The sequence below is a fragment of the Eubalaena glacialis genome, chromosome 19 (assembly GCF_028564815.1).
Source record: "Eubalaena glacialis isolate mEubGla1 chromosome 19, mEubGla1.1.hap2.+ XY, whole genome shotgun sequence".
NCBI lineage: Eukaryota > Metazoa > Chordata > Mammalia > Artiodactyla > Balaenidae > Eubalaena > Eubalaena glacialis.
Window position 1 is genome coordinate 23,906,576 of NC_083734.1, and position 23,639 is coordinate 23,930,214.

The 23,639-nt window shown below is 39.2% G+C and overlaps 1 protein-coding gene across 1 annotated transcript in view; it reads right to left on the reverse strand.

Moving 5' to 3' along the window:
• APPBP2 (amyloid beta precursor protein binding protein 2) overlaps positions 1–17,135 on the reverse strand; it is a 66,796-nt gene extending 49,661 nt beyond the window's left edge. The window contains exon 1 of the mRNA XM_061176064.1: positions 16,981–17,135. Within this exon, the coding sequence (XP_061032047.1) occupies positions 16,981–17,118 (138 nt within the window). The 5' untranslated portion in view covers positions 17,119–17,135. The remainder of the gene's footprint in view (positions 1–16,980) is intronic.
• Between the last annotated feature and the right edge of the window lie 6,504 nt (positions 17,136–23,639).

Genomic DNA, 23,639 nt, shown 5'->3' on the forward strand with positions numbered 1-23,639 from the left:
TAGAAGAAATGGAAAGTTGTACAACTTTTTTTGCCTACACTTACTAGTCAAATAAAGACAATTAAACTAAACTTTATATGTTCTACAACTCATAGTATCCCTTTAATACTGAAAATTTCCTAACAAATGGATTTGAAACTAAAATTTAGGAAAGCAGTAACCTTAGTTACAATTTTAAATATAAGTATGCCTATTAACAAAAACAAGCTTTTTTTTTTTCTCTCAGCTGTTTAATTTTTCTAGCTAAAAAGGGGTCCGCATTTAAATTCTGGGGAGAGAGTAGTGATTTAACTGTTTCAAATCATCCTTTCCTGTACAGCAACTATAATTCAAAAAAAGAAAATCCTTACTAGGCTTATCCCCAAAAATGAAAATTTCTACATTTTATGAATGGGATTTTTGAATACCAATCCAGAATAAAAAGAGCATTTAATCCTTACAGATATCTTATATGTATGTGCCAGGCACTGTTCTAAGTGCTTTTCATAAGCAACTCACTCTGTCCTTCCACAGATGAGGAAACTAAGGCATATAAAGTTAAATTACCTGGTCTAAATCACACAATTAAGAAGTGGCAAGGCATTTGCAACAACATGGATGCAACTAGAGATTATCACACTAAGTGAAGGAAGTCAGAAAGAGAAAGACAAATACCATATGGCATCACTTATAGGTGGAATCTAAAGTATGGCACAAATGAACCTATCTACAAAACAGAAACAGACTCATAGATATAGAGAACAGACTTGTGGTTGCCAAGGAGGACAGGGGGAAGGAGAGGGATGGACTGGGAGTTTGTGGTCGGTAGATGCAAACTATTACATAGAGAATGGATAAACCACAAGGTTCTACTGTACAGCACAATGATAGTCAATATCCTGTAATAAATCATAATGGAAAAAATATAAAAAAAGAATGTCTCTATGTGTATAACTGAGTTACTTTACTGTACAGCAGAGATTGGCACAACATTGTACATCAACTATACTTCAATTAAAAAAAAAAAAAAAAGAAGTGGCAAGGCAACAATCTGGCTCCAAGCAGTCTATGCTTACATCCATGTTCCTAATAACTTACAGTACAATGCTTTTAGACGGTATTATATCAGGAAGTAAGAAAGAGCATAAAATGGGCAATTTAAAACATTTTTATAGAAATAATAGAAGAGGGACTTCCCTGGCGGTCCAGTGGTTAAGACTCCGTGCTCCCAATGCAGGGGGCATGGGTTGGACCCCTGGTCAGGGAACTAAGATCCCTCATGCCACACAGCACGGCCAAAAAAAAAAAAAAAGAATAAATAATAGAAGATTAATCCCTTCATAGAGTCACACATCTTATGGAGTAGAGCTTAGAAGAAAGAAAACTGAGGCTCTAGGTTCTTTGGTAATGATACTTATATCAAATTTTTTAAAATTTGACTTATTTAAGTTCATTATTACATGTGTTTTAATATTAAATTCTGGGCAGGAAAAGAGATGCAGACGTAGAGAACGGGCTTGTGGACCCGGGCGGGGGGCGGGAAGGGGAGGGTGGGACAAACTGAGAGAGTAGCACTGACATATATTCACTACCATGTATAAAATAGATACCTAGTGGGAAGCTGCTGTACAGCACAGAGAGCTCAGCTCGGTGCTCTGTGATGACCTAGAGGGGTGGGACAGGATGGGGGGCGTTGGGGTGGGAGGGAGGTTCAAGAGGGAGGGTATATATGTATACATATAGTTGATTCACTTTGTTGTACAGCAAAAACTGTAAAGCAATTATGCTCCAATACAAAAAATTTTTTTAATAAATAAATTCTGCACCCACTGGGTAATGAGGCTATTAAAGGACTAGCAACTTCCTTTAGCTACTGGTACCTTCAGGAAAATAAGAAAAAACAAGTTTATTTTTATAAGTAGGTAAATTATCTCCCAAAAGATATGAAACAGACAATAAAAATATTATGTAAAAACATAAACAATATTGTACAGGTATGAAGATTGACCAATCAATGGAACAAAACGCAAAGTTCAAAAGCAGATATTGGTATACATAAAAAAAATTAACATATGATAAAGGAAGCATTTTAAAAATCACTGAAAGAAACAAAAAATTAGTTAATAAAGAGTGCATAAAAATGGGGAAACAAAGTAAGGTACCTCCTGATAAAATAGAACAAAAATAAATTCCAGATTTATCAAAGTTTTAAATATTAAACAATTAAATCATAGCAGTGTTAAAAGCTACCTGGTAACACTGCCTTTCTAAGCATTATATACCACAGGCAAAAATCATAAAGGAAGAGATATGTGATTTGATAAACACCAAAAATGTCCATGAATGTAAAATACTGTAAATAGGGCTTCCCTGGTGGCGCAGTGGTTAAGAATCTGCCTGCCAATGCAAGGGACACGGGTTTGAGCCCTGGCCTGGGAAGATCCCACATGCCACGGAGCAAGTAAGCCCGTATGCCACAACTACTGAGCCTGCGCTCTAGAGCCGGCAAGCCACAACTACTGAGCCCACGTGCCACAACTACTGAAGCCTGTGTGCCTAGAGCCTGTGCTCTGCAACAAGAGAAGCCACTGCAATGAGAAGCCCGTGCACCGCAACGAAGAGTAGCCCCTGCTCACCACAACTAGAGAAAGCCTGCGCGCAGCAGCGAAGACCCAACACAACCCAAAATAAAAGAAACAAATAAATAAATTTTAAAAATAAATAATAAAATACTGTAAATAAAAATTAAACATACAATAAAAGTAAGTAAAATATTAGTAACACACTTGTGTAGGATTTAATATCTTTAATACATAAAGGGGTGAAACTCCTGGTGATATTTTAGAAGCAAGGGCTTTCAGAGACTAAAGTAAAATTTTCTTTCTTTAAAAAATATTTATTTATTTGTTGTTGGCTGTGTTGGGTTTTCGTTGCTGCGCGTGGGCTTTCTCTAGTTGCAGCGAGTAGGGGCTACTCTTCGTTGCAGTGCGCAGACTTCTCATTAAGGTGGTTTCTCTTTGTTGCAGAGCACGGGCTCTAGGCGGGCAGGCTTCAGTAGTTGTGGCTCGCGGGCTCTAGAGTGCAGGCTCAGTAGTTGTGGTGCACGGGCTTAGTTGCTCCGCGGCACGTGGGATCTTCCCGGGCCAGGGCTCAAACCCATGTCTCCTGCATTGGCAGGTGGATTCTTAACCACTGCGCCACCAGGGAAGTCCCCTAAAGTAAAATTTTTACAGAAAACTGAAGGCAGCTATTGCAAGGGCAATACAAGACAGCCCCCAACCCAGAGAACTCTTTGGGAGATAAAGATAGGGATGAAAGCCTGCCTTACCCCAAGGGATTTTGAATTGACGTGGCTGCTTTCACAGCCAATCCAAAATTACCAGGCTGAGTGAACAGTTTAGTGTTAATATCAAATTAGCATACAAAATAATCTAGGCTAAAAACATGGAAACAACCTAAATGTCCATCAAAAGATGAATGGATAAAGAAGATGAGGTATATATACACAATGGAATACTACTCAGCCATAAAAAAGCATGAAATAATGCCATCTGCAGCAACATGGATGGAACTAGAGATTATCATACTAAGTGAAGTCAGTCAGAAAGACAAAAAAAAAATACCATATGATATCACTTATATGTTGAATATAAAATATGGCACAAATGAACCTATCTACAAAACAGAAACAGACTCTCAGACATAGAGAACAGATTTGTGGTTGCCAAGGGGGAGGGCGGAGGGAAGGATTGGGAGTTTGGGATTAGCAGATGTCAACTATTATATATAGGATGGATAAACAACAAGGTCCTACTGCACAGCACAGGGAACTATATTCAATATCCCATGATAAATAATAATGGAAAAGAAAAAAAAAAAAACAAAACAAAACCAACCCAAAATAATCTAGGCTAATTCTCCAAAACAAAAACTCAGAAAGGTTTAGAAAAAGATATAAAAGAAATCAAGTTCAAAACTATGGTCTAGGGACTTCCCTGGTGGCACAGTGGTTAAGAATCTGCTTGCCAATGCAGGGGACACGGGTTCGAGCCCTGGTCTGGGAAGATCCCACATGCCACAGAGCAATTAAACCCGTGAGCCACAACTACTGAGCCTGTGCGTCTGGAGCCTGTGCTCACAAGAGAGGCCACGACAGTGAGAGGCCCGTGCACCGCGATGAAGAGTGGCCCCCGCTCGCCACAACTAGAGAAAGCCCTCGCACAGAAACGAAGACCCAACACAGACAAAAATAAATTAATTAATTAATTTTTTTTTTAATTGGGGAATTTTTGCCATTTTAATATTGAAGATGGAAGAAAAAAAGCAACATTTTCAGCATATTATGCTTTATCATTTCAAGAAAGGTAAAAACGCAACTGAAACACAAAAAAAGATTTATGCAGTGTATGAAGAAGGTGCTGTGACTGATGGAACGTGTCAAAAGTGGTTCACAAAGTTCTGTACTGGAGATTTCTCGCTGGATGATGCTCAACGGTGGGGTAGACCAGTTGAAGTTGAAAGCAATCAAATCGAGACACTAATTGAGAACAATCAACATTATACCACGCAGGAGACAGCCGACATACTCAAAATATCCAAATCAAGCGTTGAAAATCATTTGCACCAGCTTGGTTATGTTAATCGCTTTGATGTTTGGGTTTCACATAAGTTAAGCAAAAAAAGCTTCTTGACCATATTTCCACATGCAATTCTCTATTTAGACGTAATGAAAATGTTCAGTTTTTAAAACAAATTGTGACGGGTGATGAAAAGTGGATACTGTACAATAACGTGGAATGGAAGAGATCGTCGGGCAAGCAAAATGAACCACCACCAACCACACCAAAGCCCGGTCTCCATCCAAAGAAGGTGATGTGTATATGGTGGGATTGGAAGCGAGTCCTCTATTATGAGCTCCTTCCAGAAAACCAAACAATTAATTCCAACAAGTACTGCTCCCAATTAGACCAACTGAAAGCAGCACTCAATGAAAAGCGTTCAGAATTAGTCAACAGAAAACACGTAATCTTCCATCAGGATAACGCCAGACCGCATGTCTCTTTGATGACCAGGTAAAAACTGTTACAGCTTGGCTGGGAAGTTCTGATTCATGCGCTGTATTCATCAGACGTTGCACCTCCAGATTTCCATTTATTTTGGTCTTTACAAATTTCTCTTAATGGAAAAAATTTCAATTCCCTGGAAGACTGTAAAAAACACCTTGAACAGTTCTTTGTGCAAAAAGATAAAATGTTTTGGGAAGAAGGAATTATGAAGCTGCCTGGAAAATGGCAGAAGGTAGTGGAACAAAATGGTGAATATGTTGTTTAATAAAGTTTTTGATGAAAATGAAAAATGTGCCTTTTATTTTTACCTAAAAACCAAAGGAACCTTTAGGCCAACCCAATAAATGCTTTCTTCTGGAGGTAAACCAAATATTTTAATTTCTTGCTTCTTATAACATTTTAATTGCTCAGCTGTTCCTCTCATTGGTTCTATGTCATACTTTAAAAAAAAATACAACTGACCAACATGATTTTTGTATCTTGCAGGGCAAAGTGCTTTGCTTATTGGTAAGTAAGCAAAAGGTTAAGTGGACATGTTCACATTATTTAAAGCACAAGAAACAGTTAACTCTCAAATGGGAAGGCAACCCTTTCCTAACGTTTAAATACGCTGTCCACATATAAAGATAATACTAGATTTGCCACCCATTAAATGAGAAATTGATTTTTTTCCCCAATCATTACAAGAATGAACTTATGTCTAATACACAGATTCTCTAACTCTGTCTCTCACGTGACGGGTCAATGGCATAATTTTCAAGATAGCATGATTGTGTTAATGGTGGAAGATGCTACCATGGTACAAATGGAAGGTCAAAACAAAAAACTAGCTGGATGTAAAATCTAACCAACAATGATAACCAGCCACATAAAACTCAATACGATTCAGTGATCTCTACATTTGGGTAAGAAGTTTCTCAACTTCTCTTAAAGCTTCACTACCAATCTTGGTGAAAATTAGGAGTGTATCCATGAAGCACTAGAAAGAAGATAGTATGGTTATAACAAAACATTCTGTCTCTATAAGAAAACTCATTCTCTACAACTGAAACATTGTAAATCAACTATACTGCAATTTTTAAAAAATTGTAAAAACCAAAAAACACCCAAAAAACTCATTCTGTATTCTAGATAGCCAACTTTAAAACATTTTCCCCTTTGATTCCAGAATTGCATATACATTTTTTAATTAGAAAATATAGAAAAGAATTTATAAAAAAGAATAATATTCATTCAATTTTACCATCTAGAGAAAATCACTGTCAACATGATGACACATTTCTTTTCGGTCCTCTTTTTCTTACTGATTTGCAGGAGTTTTCAGTATGTTTCATAAATTTGAATTCTCCATTATGGATGTTAAAAACTTTTTTCTTCATTACACATTTTTAAGTTATTAAACTTGGTTCCAAGACACAAGAGTTAGAGAGAAATCATATCTTTAAAACTCTGAATCTTCCAATCTAAGAAGAAAATATGTTTCTTCTACACTTACTGAAGACTTTCAGATTTCTGTACACCTCTTTCTGGATTTACTCCATGGCATGTTTTCTTTTGATGAGTAAAACATACTTTCCTATATTGTATATAGAAAAATTATCATATTTTTAATTATAAATGTGTAATCATCCTCCTGCTGAATTATCTTATTGTAGTTTTTCACTTGATTTTGGACTTTTCTTACTCTAACTGCATTGGTTAGCCCTTCAAGAATGTTGAATATGTAGTATACAGCTCCAGAAATAAGTCTGAAAATCACTTAAATACCAATAATATCAAATGTTATTTGAATATACCCAAGAAAGTATCTAAAATTGGCGGGAGTTTTGTCTGCTGAGGGAGGAGGCATGTGAACAAAGAGAAAAGTGTAATTTCTTAATTCTTTTACGGTTTTTAGTCTATCAACTTCTCTCTTGGATCATCTGTATCTTCCTAGAAACACAATTTCAGTAAGGTTTTCAGACTGATTAGCACAGAATTACATAAGCTATTGTACATCTAAAGAAGCTATTCTATAACTTAAAAAGCCATATTTCCCCTTTCCACTGTATCTATGGTTGTTTTTACTTTCTCATTCCTAATTTTGAGAATGTGAGCTTTCTCTCACACTTGTTGATCTGGCTAGCTAGTGAATTAACTACTTAGTTGAATTATTTACTTTTCTTTTAAACCAATCACCTCAACTTATCTTTTTTTTTTTAAGACTTTTTTAAAAATAAATTTATTTATTTTATTTATTTATTTTTGGCTGCTTTGGGTCTTCATTGCTGCACATGGGCTTTCTCTAGTTGCGGCAAGCGGGGACTACTCTTCGTTGCGATGTGCAGGCTTCTCATTGCGGTGGCTTCTCTTGTTGCGGAGCACAGGCTCTAGGCGCGCGGGCTTCAGTAGTTGTGGCTAGCGGGCTCTAGAGTGCAGGCTCAGTAGCTGTGGTGCAAGGGCTTAGTTGCTCCGTGGCATGTGGGATCTTCCTGCACCAGGGCTCAAACCCTTGTCCCCTGCGTTGGCAGGAGGATTCTTAACCACTGAGCCACCAGGGAAGTCCCTCAACTTATTTCTTGGTCACGCTAATATTTTAGAATATCAATTTTTAGGCTATTCCCCTCTTAGTACAACTTCATGTCCCAGATATCTTATTCTTAAAAATTCAATTTTACTTCTTTGATATATCAAAATAATATAGTCATAAAAATCCAAGCAGTATAAAAAAAAGAGAGAATAAACAAAAACAACATAACATAAGTACTTTACTTGTTATCTTTTTTTTAAAATAGAGATCTTTATTAATGTTAAGTGTAAAACACAACTTACTAAATTAAAATATTAATAATGTTCCTGGATTTTAGGATATTTGGAAGATACTTTAGGAAATAATTTTGTTGATCCAAGTTTCTTTAAAAAAATCTGTCAAAGGATGTTTGAGTGGATTCTTTTTTCCTACTCTCAAATGTCTTGGAAGCTAAGGAAACATTTTAAATTATTTTAATTTTAAAACTTTTTAAAGGTAATATAGTGTGCATGCTAAAATTGATCATTTGAGGAATTTATTCTACTTAGAATATTACAATAAGCCAATAATAACATCAATAAATGGATATCATTTATTTAAGAAAAGAGAGAATATATGTACAAAGTTAAAAATGACTATAATCCTATCCCTTGAATAAACACTATGAAATTTTGTGTTCCTCTAATTTTTTTCAACACATAAACAAATGTACACATATACAAATGTACACATATATTCCTCCATTTAAAAACACCAGGATTATATTATTCATACTACTTTGTAACAAGCTTTTTATTCTCCCCATGTGCTCTCTACCTCAGTATACACAGCATCCTCATTCTTTCCTTTTTTTTTTTTTCTGGCCGCGCTACGCGGCATGTGGGATCTTAGTTCCCCAACCAGGAATCAAACCCATGCCCCCTGCAGTGGAAGCACGGAGTCTTAACCACTGGACCACCAGGGAAGTCCCAGCATCCTCATTCTTTCTAACTGCACTATGATATTCCATTCCTGATTGATTTGCATATAGTTGTTTCCAATTTTTGCCATCATAAACCATACTGTACTTAATATCCCCAAATAGAATTTTCTGCACAGTCAACAAGCATTCCTGTAGGAAAAAAAAAATTTAATGGTATTGTGGATTAAAGGGTATGAGTTATTTGAATCATTAAACCATGACAATCTAGTAAGTGAAGATGAATGTTAATTTTTAAACCTTTTTATTGAACTATAACATACACAGATGAGTGCACAATTCATATTTAAAATATAAAGCTCTAAGAGGTACAAACTATTATGTACAAAATAAGCTACAAGGATATATTGTACAACACAGGGAATATCACCAATATTTTATATGAATTATAAATGGAGTATAACCTTTAAAAATTGTGAATCACTATACTGTACACCTGTAACTTGTATAATATTGTACAGCAACTATACTTCAATAAAAAATATATATAATTTAGGACTTCCCTGGTGGAGCAGTGGTTTAGAATCCGCCTGCCAATGCAGGGGACACAGGTTCGAGCCCTGGTCCGGGAAGATCCCACATGCCGCGGAGCAACTAAGCCCGTGCGCCACAACTACAGAGCCTGTGCTCTAGAGCCCGTGAGCCACAACTACTGAGCCCACGTGCCACAACTAATGAAGCCCACGCGCCTAGAGCCCATGCTCCACAACAAGAGAAGCCACCGCAATGAGAAGCCCACGTACCACAACAAAGAGTAGCTCCCGCTTGCAGCAACTAGAGAAAGCCCACGTGCAGCAACGAAGACCCAATGCAGCTAAAAATAATTAATTAATTAATTAAAAAATATATGTATATAATTTAAAAAAGAAAATGAAAGAATAAAATGTAAAGCTCAATAAATTTTCACAAAGTGAACACACCCATAACCAACATGCAGATCATAAAATAGAGTATTATCAGAATCCCAGACATCTCCCTCTGTGCCCCTGCACAGTCACTATCCTCCAAGGATAACTGCTCCTGACTTACAATACTTGTGATTAATTTTGCCTGTTTTTGAACTTTAAACAAATGAAATCACACTACATATCCACATTTTCCAAACTGCACCAAGGTTCCCTGGGGCACTGCAAGATATTTTAAGTTTGAAAGAAACAATATTCCACACCTGTATTAAACCATGCTAAATACTAGATTGCTATATTCCTTTCAACAACATCTTATCTTTGTGAAGCAGCATTTTCAGTGGTTGCTATAATAAGAGTAATGTGCAAAAATCATTATGGAACAGAAAATGGAATGGTGGTGACCAATCTGATTCCAAGATGTGAGAAGCTGTACAGTGCCCAACAAACACACAACCCAGTAATAAGTAATTGTGGTTATTTAAGAACGAAGTACACTATTCTTTGTTCTTTCAATTTTTGTGCACTATTCTTTTAATGGCTCTTAAGTTGTTAGGACATAAGTATTATTAACTGTTTATATCTACTTAATGAACAGAACTGTTAGGTATTTCTTTTGGCCTAAGGGTGCTATGAGGGGAGAGAGTTTGGGAGCCTCTGATACATACTCCTATGACTGATTTCTTTCACTCAATATCAGTTGTGAGATTCATCCATATGGTTTCTAACAGTTGCAATTCATTCATTTTCATTGCAAAATATTCCACTATATGGCTACTCCATAATTTATTTATTAATTCTCCTACTGATGGACATTGGGATAGTTTCCACTTTTTGGTTATCATGAATAGTATTGCTATGAACTTTTTTTTTTTTTTTTGGTCGCACTGCACAGCTTGTGGAATCTCAGTTCCCCAACCAGGGATTGAACCTGGGCCATGGCAGTGAAAGCACCAAATCTTAATCACTAGATCACCAGGGGACTCCCTGAATGTTCTTAAGTGTATATATCTTGAGATGGAATTATAGGGTATATATATGTTCAGTTTTAGTAGATGATGCTAGTTTTCCAAAATGGTATATCAATTTACATTCCCACTAACAGTACATGAGAGTTCTGATTGCTCCATATCCTTACCAACACTTTTTTCTTTTTCATTTAGTCATTCTGAGGAAAGTACAGGAGGACAGCGATTTCCCTGAAGACAAAATGAGGTTGAGCATTTTTCCAAATGTTTGACAGGTCCTTGGAATGTCCCCTTTTGGATGTCTATTGAAGTTATTTCTCCATTTAAAAAAATGGGTTATTTTCTTAATTTCTAGTTCTTTAGATGCAGGATGATTCCTTTGTCAGATATATGTGCTTCAAATATCTTCTACTCTGTGGTATGGCTTTTCCCTTTTTTTAAAATAAATTTATTTATTTATTTATTTTTATCTTTGGCTGTGTCGGGTCTTTGTTGCTGCATGCGCGCTTTCTTTAGTTGCGGTGAGCGGGGGCTACTCTTCGTTGCTGCTGTGCACGGGCTTCTCACTGCAAAGGTTTCTCTTGTCGTGGAGCGTGGGCTCTAGGTGCGCAGGCTTCAGTAGTTGTGGCACGCAGGCTCCAGAGCGCAGGCTCAGTAGATGTGGCGCACGGGCTTAGTTGCTCCGCAGCATGTGGGATCTTCCTGGACCAGGGCTTGAACCCATGTCCCCTGCATTGGCAGGCAGATTCTTAGCTACTGCACCACCAGGGAAGCCCTGGCTTTTCCCTTTTAATGGTATCTATCTATTTATTTATGGCTGAATTGGGTCTTTGTTGCTGCGCGTGGGCTTTCTCTAGTTGCAGGGAGTGGGGGCTACTCTTCATTGCGGTGTGCGGGCTTCTCGTTGTGGTGGCTTCTCTCGTTGCGGAGCACGGGCTCTAGGTGCGTGGGCTTCAGCAGTGTGGCGCGCAGGCTCAGTAGATGTGGCGCACGGGCTTAGTTGCTCCGCAGCATGTGGGATCTTCCTGGACCAGGGCTCGAACCGTGTCCCCTGCACTGGCAGGCAGATTCTTAACCACTGCGTCACCAGGAAAGCCCCAGCTTTTCCCTTTTAATGGTATTTTTTATGAAGAGATGTTCTTGATCTTAATGTAGTCCAATTTTTCAAGTTATCTTTATATTTAGCTCATTTGTATCCTATTTAATAAATCTTTGCTGACACACTGAAAACTTTTTTTCCTAAAAAACTGTTTTTTCACACTTAGATCAGCAATCCACCCAAAAATGGTAACTATGTATGATATAAGGTAAGATCGTGATCCTTCTCCCCCTACATGGATATCTAACTGACCAACACCATTATTTGATTCTCCTTTGTCCATTGTACTGCTGTGTCACTTTTATTATAAACCAGGTGACAGTATACATGTGTCAGTCTGTTTCTGGACTGTATTGCTCCATTGGTCTATTTGTCTACCCATGTGCCAAAACCATCTTATCTTGTTACAGCTTGATATTTGATGGTGTAAGTCCTCCAGATTTTCTTTCTTCTTCATGGTTGACTTGGCTTGACACTGCATTTTAATTTGCATTTCATCTGAACATCTTTTGATATTTATTATGATTAGTATCAGATGTTTTCTTCTTGTATGAGCTAGCTGTTCAGGTCTTCTGAAAACAAGTTGGTTGTTCTTTACATACTAATTAGTATTAGATCTTTCTGTATTTAGGAAATTCACCCCTCATGTGACAAATGTTGCCATTTGCATAGTCTTTTTAAAAAATGTGCTTACAATTTTCCCCCTATTTTTTATTTATTTATTTATTTTAATAAATTTATTTATTTTTGACTGTGTTGGGTCTTCCTTTCTGTGCGAGGGCTTTCTCCAGTTGCGGCGAGCGGGGGCCACTCTTCATCACAGTGCACAGGCCTCTCACTGTCGCGGCCTCTCCCGTTGCGGAGCACAGGCTCCAGACGCGCAGGCTCAGTAGTTGTGGCTCACGGGCTTAGTTGCTCCACGGCATGTGGGATCTTCCCAGACCAGGGCTCGAACCCGTGTCCCCTGCATTGGCAGGCAGATTCCTAACCACTGCACCACCAGGGAAGCCCTCCCCCTATTTTTTAATGTACTCAAAAGTATCAATTTCTTTTTTTCCTCCTGGGTTTTGGTTTCAGGCTTAGAAAAGCCTTCTCTATGCCAAGACAGCATTAGTGTTGGCAAGATGAGTAACAGAGGACTTCACGTTTTACATTACTCATTTTTATAATGTTTGACATTTTTTAAATTTGTAAATTACCTCAATAATTTCTTTAAAAAAGAATTTCAGTCATTTCCCACTGTAAGATATTGACCCAATAATTTATTCTGATACTTTTATGATTTCATTTGCCATATTTAAATCTTTAATTCACCTGGAATTCATTTTGGTATAAGGTGTGAAGTAGAAGTTTAACATTCCCCCCAAATAACCAATTTTCCCCCATTTACTTAAAATACAGCACTGTCCTATAACTTTATTATGTAATATATTCTTAAATATGCTTTGGTTTCTATCTAGTCTGTCTACTATGTTCTATAAATCAATTTCCCTCCTTGCTGTTCTTGTGCCAATACCATGTTGTTTTAAAATATACAGCCTTCTAATACACTTGACTATCCTAAATACTGTACATCTTAAAATTTTCCTTGGCTCATTTATTCTCATGTAATTAATTCCTCCATATAAACATATTTAATCAATTTCCTATACCCAATAAAATTCTGAGATTCTGATTCAAGTTGTAATAAATTCACAGCTTAAACTGACATGAGTGGACATATTTATAACATATTACCTTCCATCCAGATACATGGTATGGCTGGCTATTTATGTTTTTTTATGCCCTGCCTCCCCTAAAGTTTTTGCTCTCAAATTATTAATCCTAAGAGTTTTTTATGTGAAAAGAATATTAACTCTTTGGCTGTCAAATATGTTGCAAGAATATTTTTTCAATTTGTTACCAGCCAATTTAAAAAAATATTAGTTGAGACTGTATATAACTAAGAATAGAAATAAACACAGAAAAAGAAAAAATTAATTCAACTCTAATACTAAATCAGGCATTAATCCGTATGGTTTTCAGCCTGAGACTTATAATAATAATTTTTAAAAATCCCAAATTATTAAGTTTAAGACTAAAAACAATAAATAGAACACATTATGGCAACACTTCACTGGGTCAAAACTTAACTCTATGGAAAATTCTGTAATTGGAACAGGATAAAATAGACCATTCAGCAGTTACAATAAAAAGAAAAGTTCATAAACTTCACTCTTTGAAGAACCCAGCCCTTCACTCTATTTGCCTTCAGTTGGTCTACAATTTTACAATTCTTTCTATTCACTTTATCTACTTCTATACCCAAATTGTTGAGTACCCTTAGAGAAAACCCATTCTGATTCAAAGACATTATCCTGTAGGATACTGTTTTATGGAACCATCTATATCTCCTATCATTTTTTTTTAAACATATTTTTACTGAGCCTCCCTTTCTATATAACTTAGCAGCCATTTCCAACTTCTGTTTAGCCTTTCTACATAAAAGCCACCACTCCTATCTCTTATTCTCAGCAGATGATCTTACCTCCTAATTCATAACTACCATTCTTTGCAAACTTAGTTATGTAGACACTTTATGTCTTTTACTCTTTGCGTCTGATCTTAGAGGAAAAAGTACTCCTTCCTCAACTCCAATGTAAGACTAATACCTTGGACTTCCCTGGTAGCGCAGTGGTTAAGAATCCGCCTGCCAATGCAGGGGACACGGGTTCGAGCCCTGGTCCAGGAAGATCCCACATGCCACGGAGCAACTAAGCCCACGCACCACAACTACTAAGCCTGTGCTCTAGAGCCCACGAGCCACAGCTACTGAGCCCGCGAGCCGCAACTACTGAAGCCCGCGCACCTAGAGCCCATGCTCCGCAACAAGAGAAGCCACTGCAATGAGAAGCCCGCGCACCGCAACGAAGAGTAGCCCCCGCTCGCAGCAACTAGAGAAAGCCCATGCGCAGCAACCAAGACCCAATGCAGCCAAAAATAAATAAATAAAAATAAATAAATTAAAAAAAAAAAAAAGACTAATACCTTAATTTATGCAGGGTGAAGGAAGGGGCAAGGCTCATTAATTTAAGGCTCCTACGCAAGGACTCTGCTCCATAATTTATTTCCCGCCTTACTTGTATATTCAACCTCTCATTCCGTTTTGGTTTCTGCCATTCAGCCAATAAATATATTCTAACATCTTCCATTCTTTAAAAACAACAACTTTCACATTTTACCCTTTCTACATATCAATACCTCTCTCCCTTCCCTTTTTTAGGGAGCAGTCAGCATGTCTACTTCTTCACCTCCCATTCATTCCATAACCCCATTTCCTAAAGCTTTATGACTGTGCCTTCACCTGAAGCTACTGACAAAAACTAACATAGTGACGCTGGACTATGGTGAATCAGGATGGGGAAATTTTTGATTGCACAAATACTATTATTTTGTCTATGACTATGCCTATTGATGGAAGTTGGGACAGCTGGAGGGAAGGATCTGACTGTGAGTTTCTCCTTGGCTCTAAATTGGAGAAAAGTGGAAAGTGTAAACATTAAGCAAGAAAGCAAGGTACACAGGAACTAAATACTAGGTATGAGACCTAGACTAAATTACTTAACTTTCTCACCTATAAAACAGGGTTATACCCCACTTTACAGTTTAACTGTGAGGCTTAAACAAAATAACTGTGTAAAAGCACTTACAGTTCCAGGCACATGTTAAACACCTTCCTTCACCTTAGCACAGTGCCATATTCCCTACAGGCACACAACTATTAAGGAGTACAAGTGTACCAAAAAAGACACCATATTAAAACGTTGTGGACTACGTGAAACAGAAAATGTAGCAACAGCACCATCTGTTCATACTCACTATTAATAATCCACAAATGAAAAGCTTCAATTAGAAATGAAAGTTACAGAAGATATCCAAGTACTTTGAGGGAATTCAACCACTAAATATACTTTGATTAAATTTCCAATGATTTTCTCTAAAAAGTGTAAAAGATTACACGCGATTTATTAAAATAGATAGAGTTAGCATACACAAAAAGCTGCAGTTTCCCGGGTTGAGAAAGAGATCCAACTCATCCTTCCTGGGAGGAATGAATCTTAAATATACAAAACTTCCTTAGATATGCACAAAAGTAAATCAATGTATCAAAGGGATCTGGAATAAAGGGAGATTTTTCTCTAACTTCCCCTCCCCCCAAATAATAACATAAATGACCAAAATGAACATTCCCCAAATATCTAGGGGGAAAAAAATTTAATTGTTAGAATTGGTGTAAAGCAGCTGAATTTAGTAGAATGCAGCAAGTCAGCTGCTTTCTGAAAAAATATTCGGGGTGGAGAAAGCGGGCAACCTTCCCGATGAAACAACTGCCATAAAACACCATACATATATAAGAACATACACATCTGTTAAATATCAGTTTACAATGTTCCAGCCAACTTACAAATCAAGAGGAAGTGTTTAGATCTAAAAAATAAATCACACTTTACTTCTAGTCAAATTTTGCGTGGGTGGCTACAGGAGAAGAGGCGTTATCCACGCCGATTCAAGGCAAAGAGGACTGAATAATAAGTCCACTGTTCACATTCAAATGTGGGGGGAGAGGAAAAGGGAGGCTCCGAGTCCATAAAGTTCTCCTCCCTCTCTAAACACTGCAAAACTGTCCACGTCTAAAGACACTTACCCCTGAAACTACTTGGAGACTGACTTGGAAACTTTTTGTTCAGATTTCTGAGGGGGAGCGATTTAGGAATGCTGCAAGATTACAACTTGCAAATATATGAACATACTTTAAATTCTAAAGTTCTTTTTTTTTTTAAGGATTTTCCCCCTTTCAAGTAGTTTATCAACACTCCCATGTTAATAAAACCCCCTATTCAACCCCTAGTATAAACAAAAACCAAAGCTTTAAAGGATATGCGAATAAGGCACACGACTACTTCCAATAATTGCTCAACTCCCTCCCAATTAGGAAGAAAAAGGTAAAGCTAAGGAACAAAAAGCAGGGGGGAAAAAAAAAAAAAAACTTGGGAAGGAGGGCGGCGAGAAAAGAAACTAGAAAGGAGGGGAAAAGAGCAAAGAAGAGTCCAGCTGATGGTGACACTTAATTGGGAAGGGAGGGCAGAAAATATCCCGAAGACACAGGCTAGAAGGGAAGGACTGAGTGGGACAAGGGCGTAATAGAGGAAGTCCACGCAAAAGGCCTACCCAAAGGGGCCCCACTGTAGGAGGGAACACCAAAAGGGGGAAAAGACTCATTAGGAAGACGTATCCATCAAGGCCCAAGAGCTTGCGAGACAGAGGCTACCAGATGGGGTGTTTCTATACTGGTCACCCCGACACCGCCCCATATGTCTCGGAAGACGACCCTGCTACAAGGGGTAAGGGGTTAAACGCTGGGGTTCGCGGACGTGGAAGGGGGTGCGGCCCCAGGGGTTGCTGCAGGAGAGCTGAGCGCTGGCCCACGGTCCGTACCTTATAGTAAACATCGAACTGAATGTTCTCGGGTAAGGAGCGGATGTCTCGGCGTGAGCGGATGTAGTTGTCCACGACAGCGGAGATGGCGGTGTTATAGAGGGTCTCTGGGATCCACTCTAGTTCCACGGCCGCCATCTTCCTTCCCTCCTCCTCCGCCTCCTCCGCCTCCTCCTCCCGAAGGCCCCCGCCTCCCTCCGTAGCGAACTCCTAGGCGGCCCCGGAGGATTCCGAGGGGTGGCGGCGGCCACGCGGGCACACAGCAGAAGGGCGCGGCTGCCCTGACTCCTCCGGGCGAGCTGGGGGCGGCGGTAGCGGGCGCAGGCCCGTGTGGAGAGCGGGCCAGGGATCCGGGGACAGCCGGGCCGCGGCCTCACATTCCGTGTTTGCGAGCACCCTGGGATCCGTCCCAGTGCCTCTCTCTGCAGGGGCGGGACTACGTGTGCGGCGTCATGACGTCAGCATACGCCGACGCGCTGGAGGGAAGGAATGCGGCAGGCGAAAAACTTGGGAAGAAAAGATCCGTGATCCCGCCCTCGGGGAACATACTTTCCGAGGGCGCTGGAGTTCAGTGGATGGGGGTGAACTTTTTTCACTGCGACAAGTTATGACAGGTTTTTAAGCAGCTCCTTCCGAGTCACCGGCCGCATCAGTCCTTTCAGCCAATCCTACTTCGGGGGTTCTTAGGCACGGACCCTTTCCAGGCTCAGGTAGAAGTTTGGATGCAGAGTTATCAATCCATTAAAAATCATGCATTCAGAGAATTCACATTACTCTGGAAACCCTCCCTTAGACTCCGGTCCCTAAGCCAAGTTAGGAACCTTCGGCCTAGGAACTAGGGATCAGGATGGGAGACTTGCATTGTGTAACCATTTGCCCTGTCTGAACTTTACTATGTTTCTTTTTCTAAATGAAACTTACCAAAAAAAAGGGGCGGGGGAAGAACTGCTTTAGAAGAATTTGGTGGGAAGGTTAGCCTTATTATGGAATTACAAATAGTGGTGAGAGAAAAAGGGCTAAATGGTAACTGTGATATGACTGTGGTAAAACAGAAATGAAGATATCTGTTTCCTTCCGTCCTCAGCCTGAATATCTGCTACTTATGTAACTTAATTTTCCAAATCTGCGATTTCAAGAACTTTATGCAACATCTTTCTGCTCTAGGAATTTAACAAGGAAATTACTGGCCATAATTGGTGACACTGTCAATCTCGTAGTCACGCTGTAGCAATGTAAAACCTGAAAACAATGATGATAATGTGCTGACATTTAGAGCTAAAGGAATAGGAAGTGGCTCTTCCAGTTCACCCTGCTATTTCAATGTTAAATGGTTAAATAGTTTGGTAAGAAGGAAAGAAGGAAACACACTTAGTCCTCTTCTCAGTCTATACCGGTTCTTACTCTGTAGTCCATGAACCTGGGAAAGCTGTGGTTGGCCTTAAGGTAGGGTTGCCAGAATTGGCAAGTAAAAAAATACAAATGCCCAGTTACATTTTAATTTCACATAAACAACGAATCCCTACCTTAAGGCACTAAATCCAGAATTAGAATCCATCTGCAGGCCAGGACCTTGTTAACCGGATGAACAGAGAAACTAGTGGAAACTAGGCCATTTTTGTTGCGGACTGTCCTCAATTGAGGGAAGAAAGCTTCTCCCTTGTACTCTAGAAAATTAACGAGTCCCAGCAGAGCTGGTATTTGAACTCAATAATTATATAAATACTGCCTTTCATATTCTGGATGATAGCATAACATCTGAGTTTTCAGTGGTCAGGGTCAGATCATGAAGGGGCTAATGTGATTGCTAATGACCTTGGACTTCATCTTGGAGATGATAGGGAATCCTTAAAGGATTGTAAGGAAGCAAAAGATTTGTGTATCAGCAAGAAGACAGTAATCATCTATGACCAGCAGAGCCGGAGGAAGATCTCGAATCATGCACTCCCAGCTACAGGAGGATAGAATACAGAAGAGGGCTGCTAAACTGTCATGGCCATCTATACATTTTGGCGGACAGAGGTCCTTTGTATCACAATGTTATCCCTACAGTCCACCAAATCTCCTTTAAGCCTTGACTACTGGTGGCCTCAAATTTGGCAGAAAGCCTTCCACTATACAGAGCTATATGAGACATGAACTTGGTCCAGAAAGAATCCTGAAAATCCTAAGAGGCAATACACATTTTGACCATTTTTCAATGGCAGGTTCTCCCTTCATTGAGATGTGGGGGTCTAAGTATTGAGCAATACCTTGCTCTTGACTCTGGTTGGATTGTGTCTGTTTCAACAAATGGAGTACAGCAGAAGTGATGCTAGGCCAGAAAAAGCCATATGGAGTCTACCTTGTTCTCTGGAATACTCACTCTTGGATTCCTGAGCCACCATGTAAAAAGATGAACTACCCTGAGGCCACCATGCTCTGAGTAAGCCCAAGCCACATGAAGAGGCTACATGTAAGCACTTCCGGTCAACAATCCCAGCTGAATGCAGCCTTTGAGTCATCCCAGCTCAGGTACCAGTTGTTTCAGTGAAGAAACCTCCAGATGATTCCTCATCTCTAAGACATTTGAGTTACCCTCAGCCACTCCATTCTTTCCAGATGAGGATCCAAGCATCAAGGAACTGATTGAGACAAGTATCCCTGCTCTGGTCTGAATTCCTGACCCACAGGAGCATAATAAAATGGTTCTTCATTTATATCACTAAGGTTATAGTGGTTATGCCACAGCAGGTCACTGGAACACCCCATTCCAATCCCCTAAAGTTCCCAGGAACTCATCACTTTAGACTCCATAGTCAACCTATTCCCTCTCAGGGCTATACATTACTAAACATATGAATTCATTCATGAGAATGAGACAATTCATAACCTGTGTTGGACAGTTTTCTTAACTTTCTGACAATGGCTCTGCTATACTACTTATAAGAGTGAGCTGCCTAACCAAAGAGAATCAGAATGGAGACAATGATTCTTGTCCAAAATTTGAAGAGCGTTTTTCAGAGCCCTCCAAGTCTAAATCCACATAATCAACACCCATCAACCACAGGCCAACAATCACATGGACCTCCTAAATAGAGTCATCAAGGCACACGTGTGGCAGCACACATCACATAGGCAGAATGACTGGGTCCTGATACTTGCAACCATCAAAGAACAGAGCAAGGCTTTGCCAACCAGTTCTTGTCACTTAGGGAAACAATGAAGATAGGAAATCCTGCCCAGTTCTCATCCCTCAGTACCATTACCCACATCTGCAGAAAACTCAGGAGTTTTTTGGACATGTTCATAGTTCCTATCCATCTTGTCTTGACCCCTTTAAATTCACCCTGCTTGCTACATGTGGCTTCCTGTCTCCAAAGTTAATCCAAACAGCTACCTACTAGGATGCTCCCCCAATTCTTGATCTCTACTGTCTTCATTAACATACATAACACCCCCATTTGGCCCTAAGAGCAATAGAAAATAAAACCTATCATTTGCCAGTCCTTTTTTTGAGGAAATCCACTTGGAACCTGCCCTGTATGCAGTCCGTCTACTCACCCTGACAATCAGAAGTAGAGAATTAGCATAGAAGGTCTGAGTGGTTTTGTATTTGTGCTGCTAGTGCTGGTCCAGTGCATGGAATAAAGGCTTAAGGGTCATTCTTGGAAAGACAAACATGTAATCAATAATCACAATATAATGTGAGAAATACTGTGATAGAGTTTGCACAAGATATCATGAGAGTAGTGAGGAGATAATGAGATGGTTTTGGATGTAATAGTCATATAAAAGTTCCAAAATAGGTCAATTCTCAAAATATTTTCAGTTGCAGTGAAGTTCATAGGAAAATATACACCTGAAACTAACACAACATTGTAAATCAACTATACTCCAATAAAAATTTTTTAAAAATAAAGGCAATAAGAGTTTAAAAAAAGTTCAGGACTTCCCTGGTGGCACAGTGGTTGGGGATCCACCGGCCAATGCAGGGGACATGGGTTCGAGCCCTGGTCAGGGAAGATCCCACATGCTGCAGGGCAACTAAACCTGTTAGCCACAACTACTGAGCCCACGTGCCACAACTACGGAAGCCCATGCGCCTAGAGCCTGTGCTCCGTAACAAAAGAAGCCACCACAATGAGAAACCCGCGCTCCGCAGCGAAGTGTAGTCCTTGCTCACCGCAACTAGAGAAAGCCCACGCGCAGCAACAAAGACCCAACGCAGCCAAATAAATAAATAAATAAAATCCTTTAAAAAAAAGTTCATAGGAAAATAACACGAATAGATTTACTTGAGCAATTACAGTATAAGTGAGTTCATTTCACCTTGACACTATACCTCCAAGTTCTAGGAAATTTTCTAATTTTCAGAATGTAAAAAAATACATGCAAAATTGTGAAACAAAGTTGTGGTTCTTTATTTGTGACAGTGAAAAGTTTTAATTTTTCAATGAGATGGAAAATGGGAACAAAGTAAACTATACACAAAGTGATATAGTCATATAACTCTTGAGCCATCTTGTATAGATATTATCCTACCTAAGGGCATTCCAATCGCATACAACTCCCCACCAAACTTTTTAGTCAAAATATACAAATGATACAGATTTTTAACCTAGAAGACAAAATATGTGGTGAGGTCATTTACTGAACTTAACAACATACTGAGGAGTTTGTGTCCAGTTTTGGATTTTTTAAGGATGAGGTTTCTATGAGATACACAGGCAGACTTGGGAAAGATTTCAAGACTGGGGGGGAGAAACTTGATAATTTTTGAGGATAGTTAAAGATAAGAGAGTAAAAAGAGTATACCAAAAGAGAGGGAGAATGTATAATTCAAGAGAAAAGAAAAAGTTAAAAGATCACATTATAATCTTCCATGTAACATCTCTTATAATGATATCTTATCTTATAATTTAATTACATCATGTGTGGATGCCTTATCTCCCCAACAGGCCTCTAAGCATCTTGAGGACAAGACAGTAAATGTTGTGGGGACTTCCCTGGTGGCACAGTGGTTAAGAATCCACCTGCCAATGCAGGGGACACAGGTTTGAGCCCTGGTCCGCGAAGATCCCACAGGCCGCGGAGCAACTAAGCCCGTGCGCCACAACTACTGAGCCTGTGCACTAGAGCCCACGAGCCACAACTACTGAGCCCACATGCCACAACTACTGAGCCCACGTGTCTAGAGCCCGTGCTCCGCAACAAGAGAAGCCGCCGCAATGAGAAGTTCGCGCACCGCAATGAAGAGTAGCCCCTGCTCGCTGCAACTAGAGAAAGCCCGTGCGCAGCAATGAAAGACCCAAAACAGCCAAAAATAAATAAATAAAATAAATAAATAAACAGTAATTCCACATTTCCCCCCTCTTCCCAGCCCCTGGTAATTTCTAATCTGCTTTCTGTCTCTGTGAGTTCACCTATTCTAGGTACCTCAAATAAGTAGAATCATACAATATTTGTTCTTTTGTGTCTGGCTTATTTCATTTAGCATGTTTTCAAGGTTCATCCATGTTGTACCTTGTATCAGAATTTCATTCCTTTTTAAGGCTAAATAATACTCAATTGTATGTATATACCACATTTGTTTATCCATTCATCTGTTCATAGACATTTGGGTTGTTTCCATATTTTGGCAATTGTGAATAACGCTATGAACAAAGTATACAAACATCTGTTTGAGTCGTTTTCAATTCTTTTGGGTGTATACCTTGAAGTAGAATTGCTGGATCATATGGTAATTCTACTTCTAACTTTTTGAGGAACTGCCAAACTGTTTTCCACAACAGCTGTACCATTTTATATTCCCACCAGCAATGCACACACGTTCCAATTTCTCCACATCTTCACACTTGTTATTTTCCATTTTTTGGATAATTAGCCATCCTAATGAACACGAAGTGGTATTAAAATATCTTTGTATTTTACAAAAATTCACATTAGAGTGATCAGCTAGCCCAATAAGAAGACAAAGTGTATTAAATACATAGCTGAAGACACTAAAGATATGTTGGAGAAAACATTTAGGCAATACATATCAAGAGCCTTAAAAAACGTGCAAATTCCAACTTAATTTATAGATGTTTCCTCACATATTTAAACTGACATATGTATAAAGATGTTCATACAGTTTGTTTATGGGTAAGATATTCATTTTAAAATATGAACAACAACCCTTCCCCCCATTGAGGCAGTGGATAGAATGGTTCTATGCTCATTTGTTTTAAATGAGAGGACACAGAAGAGGGAAACAAGGATCCTTTTCTTTGCTTGTGCATTTCAAAAGTCTAGGCCCTGCAGGGGAATAGAAAGAACTTATATACATAGACAACACAGTAGATTTGATGAAAACAGTTTCCCCATCCCTTACACAAGCCCTTTTTTGCCGGAAAGGAGAAAGGAAGAAGGGGGAAAGCCCAAAGTGGAAAGTATAGGAAACTGATTATGCGGGAAGTGCCCTGTACCCTGTGCCTTCACCGCCTCCACCCCTCAACCCCACAGCCCTGCATGGGTCCTAGAGTAGCAACGAAAAAAAGATTTGGGGCGGGGGGGCGTTGAATGCAGAAGGTCTACTTTCATAAGTATTAGAATCCATAAAGGAAGTAAGAACACATAGTAGGAAATGCTGCTTAATAGGCCCAGGCAGATGGGCCTTAGACAACATCACAGGGCACCCC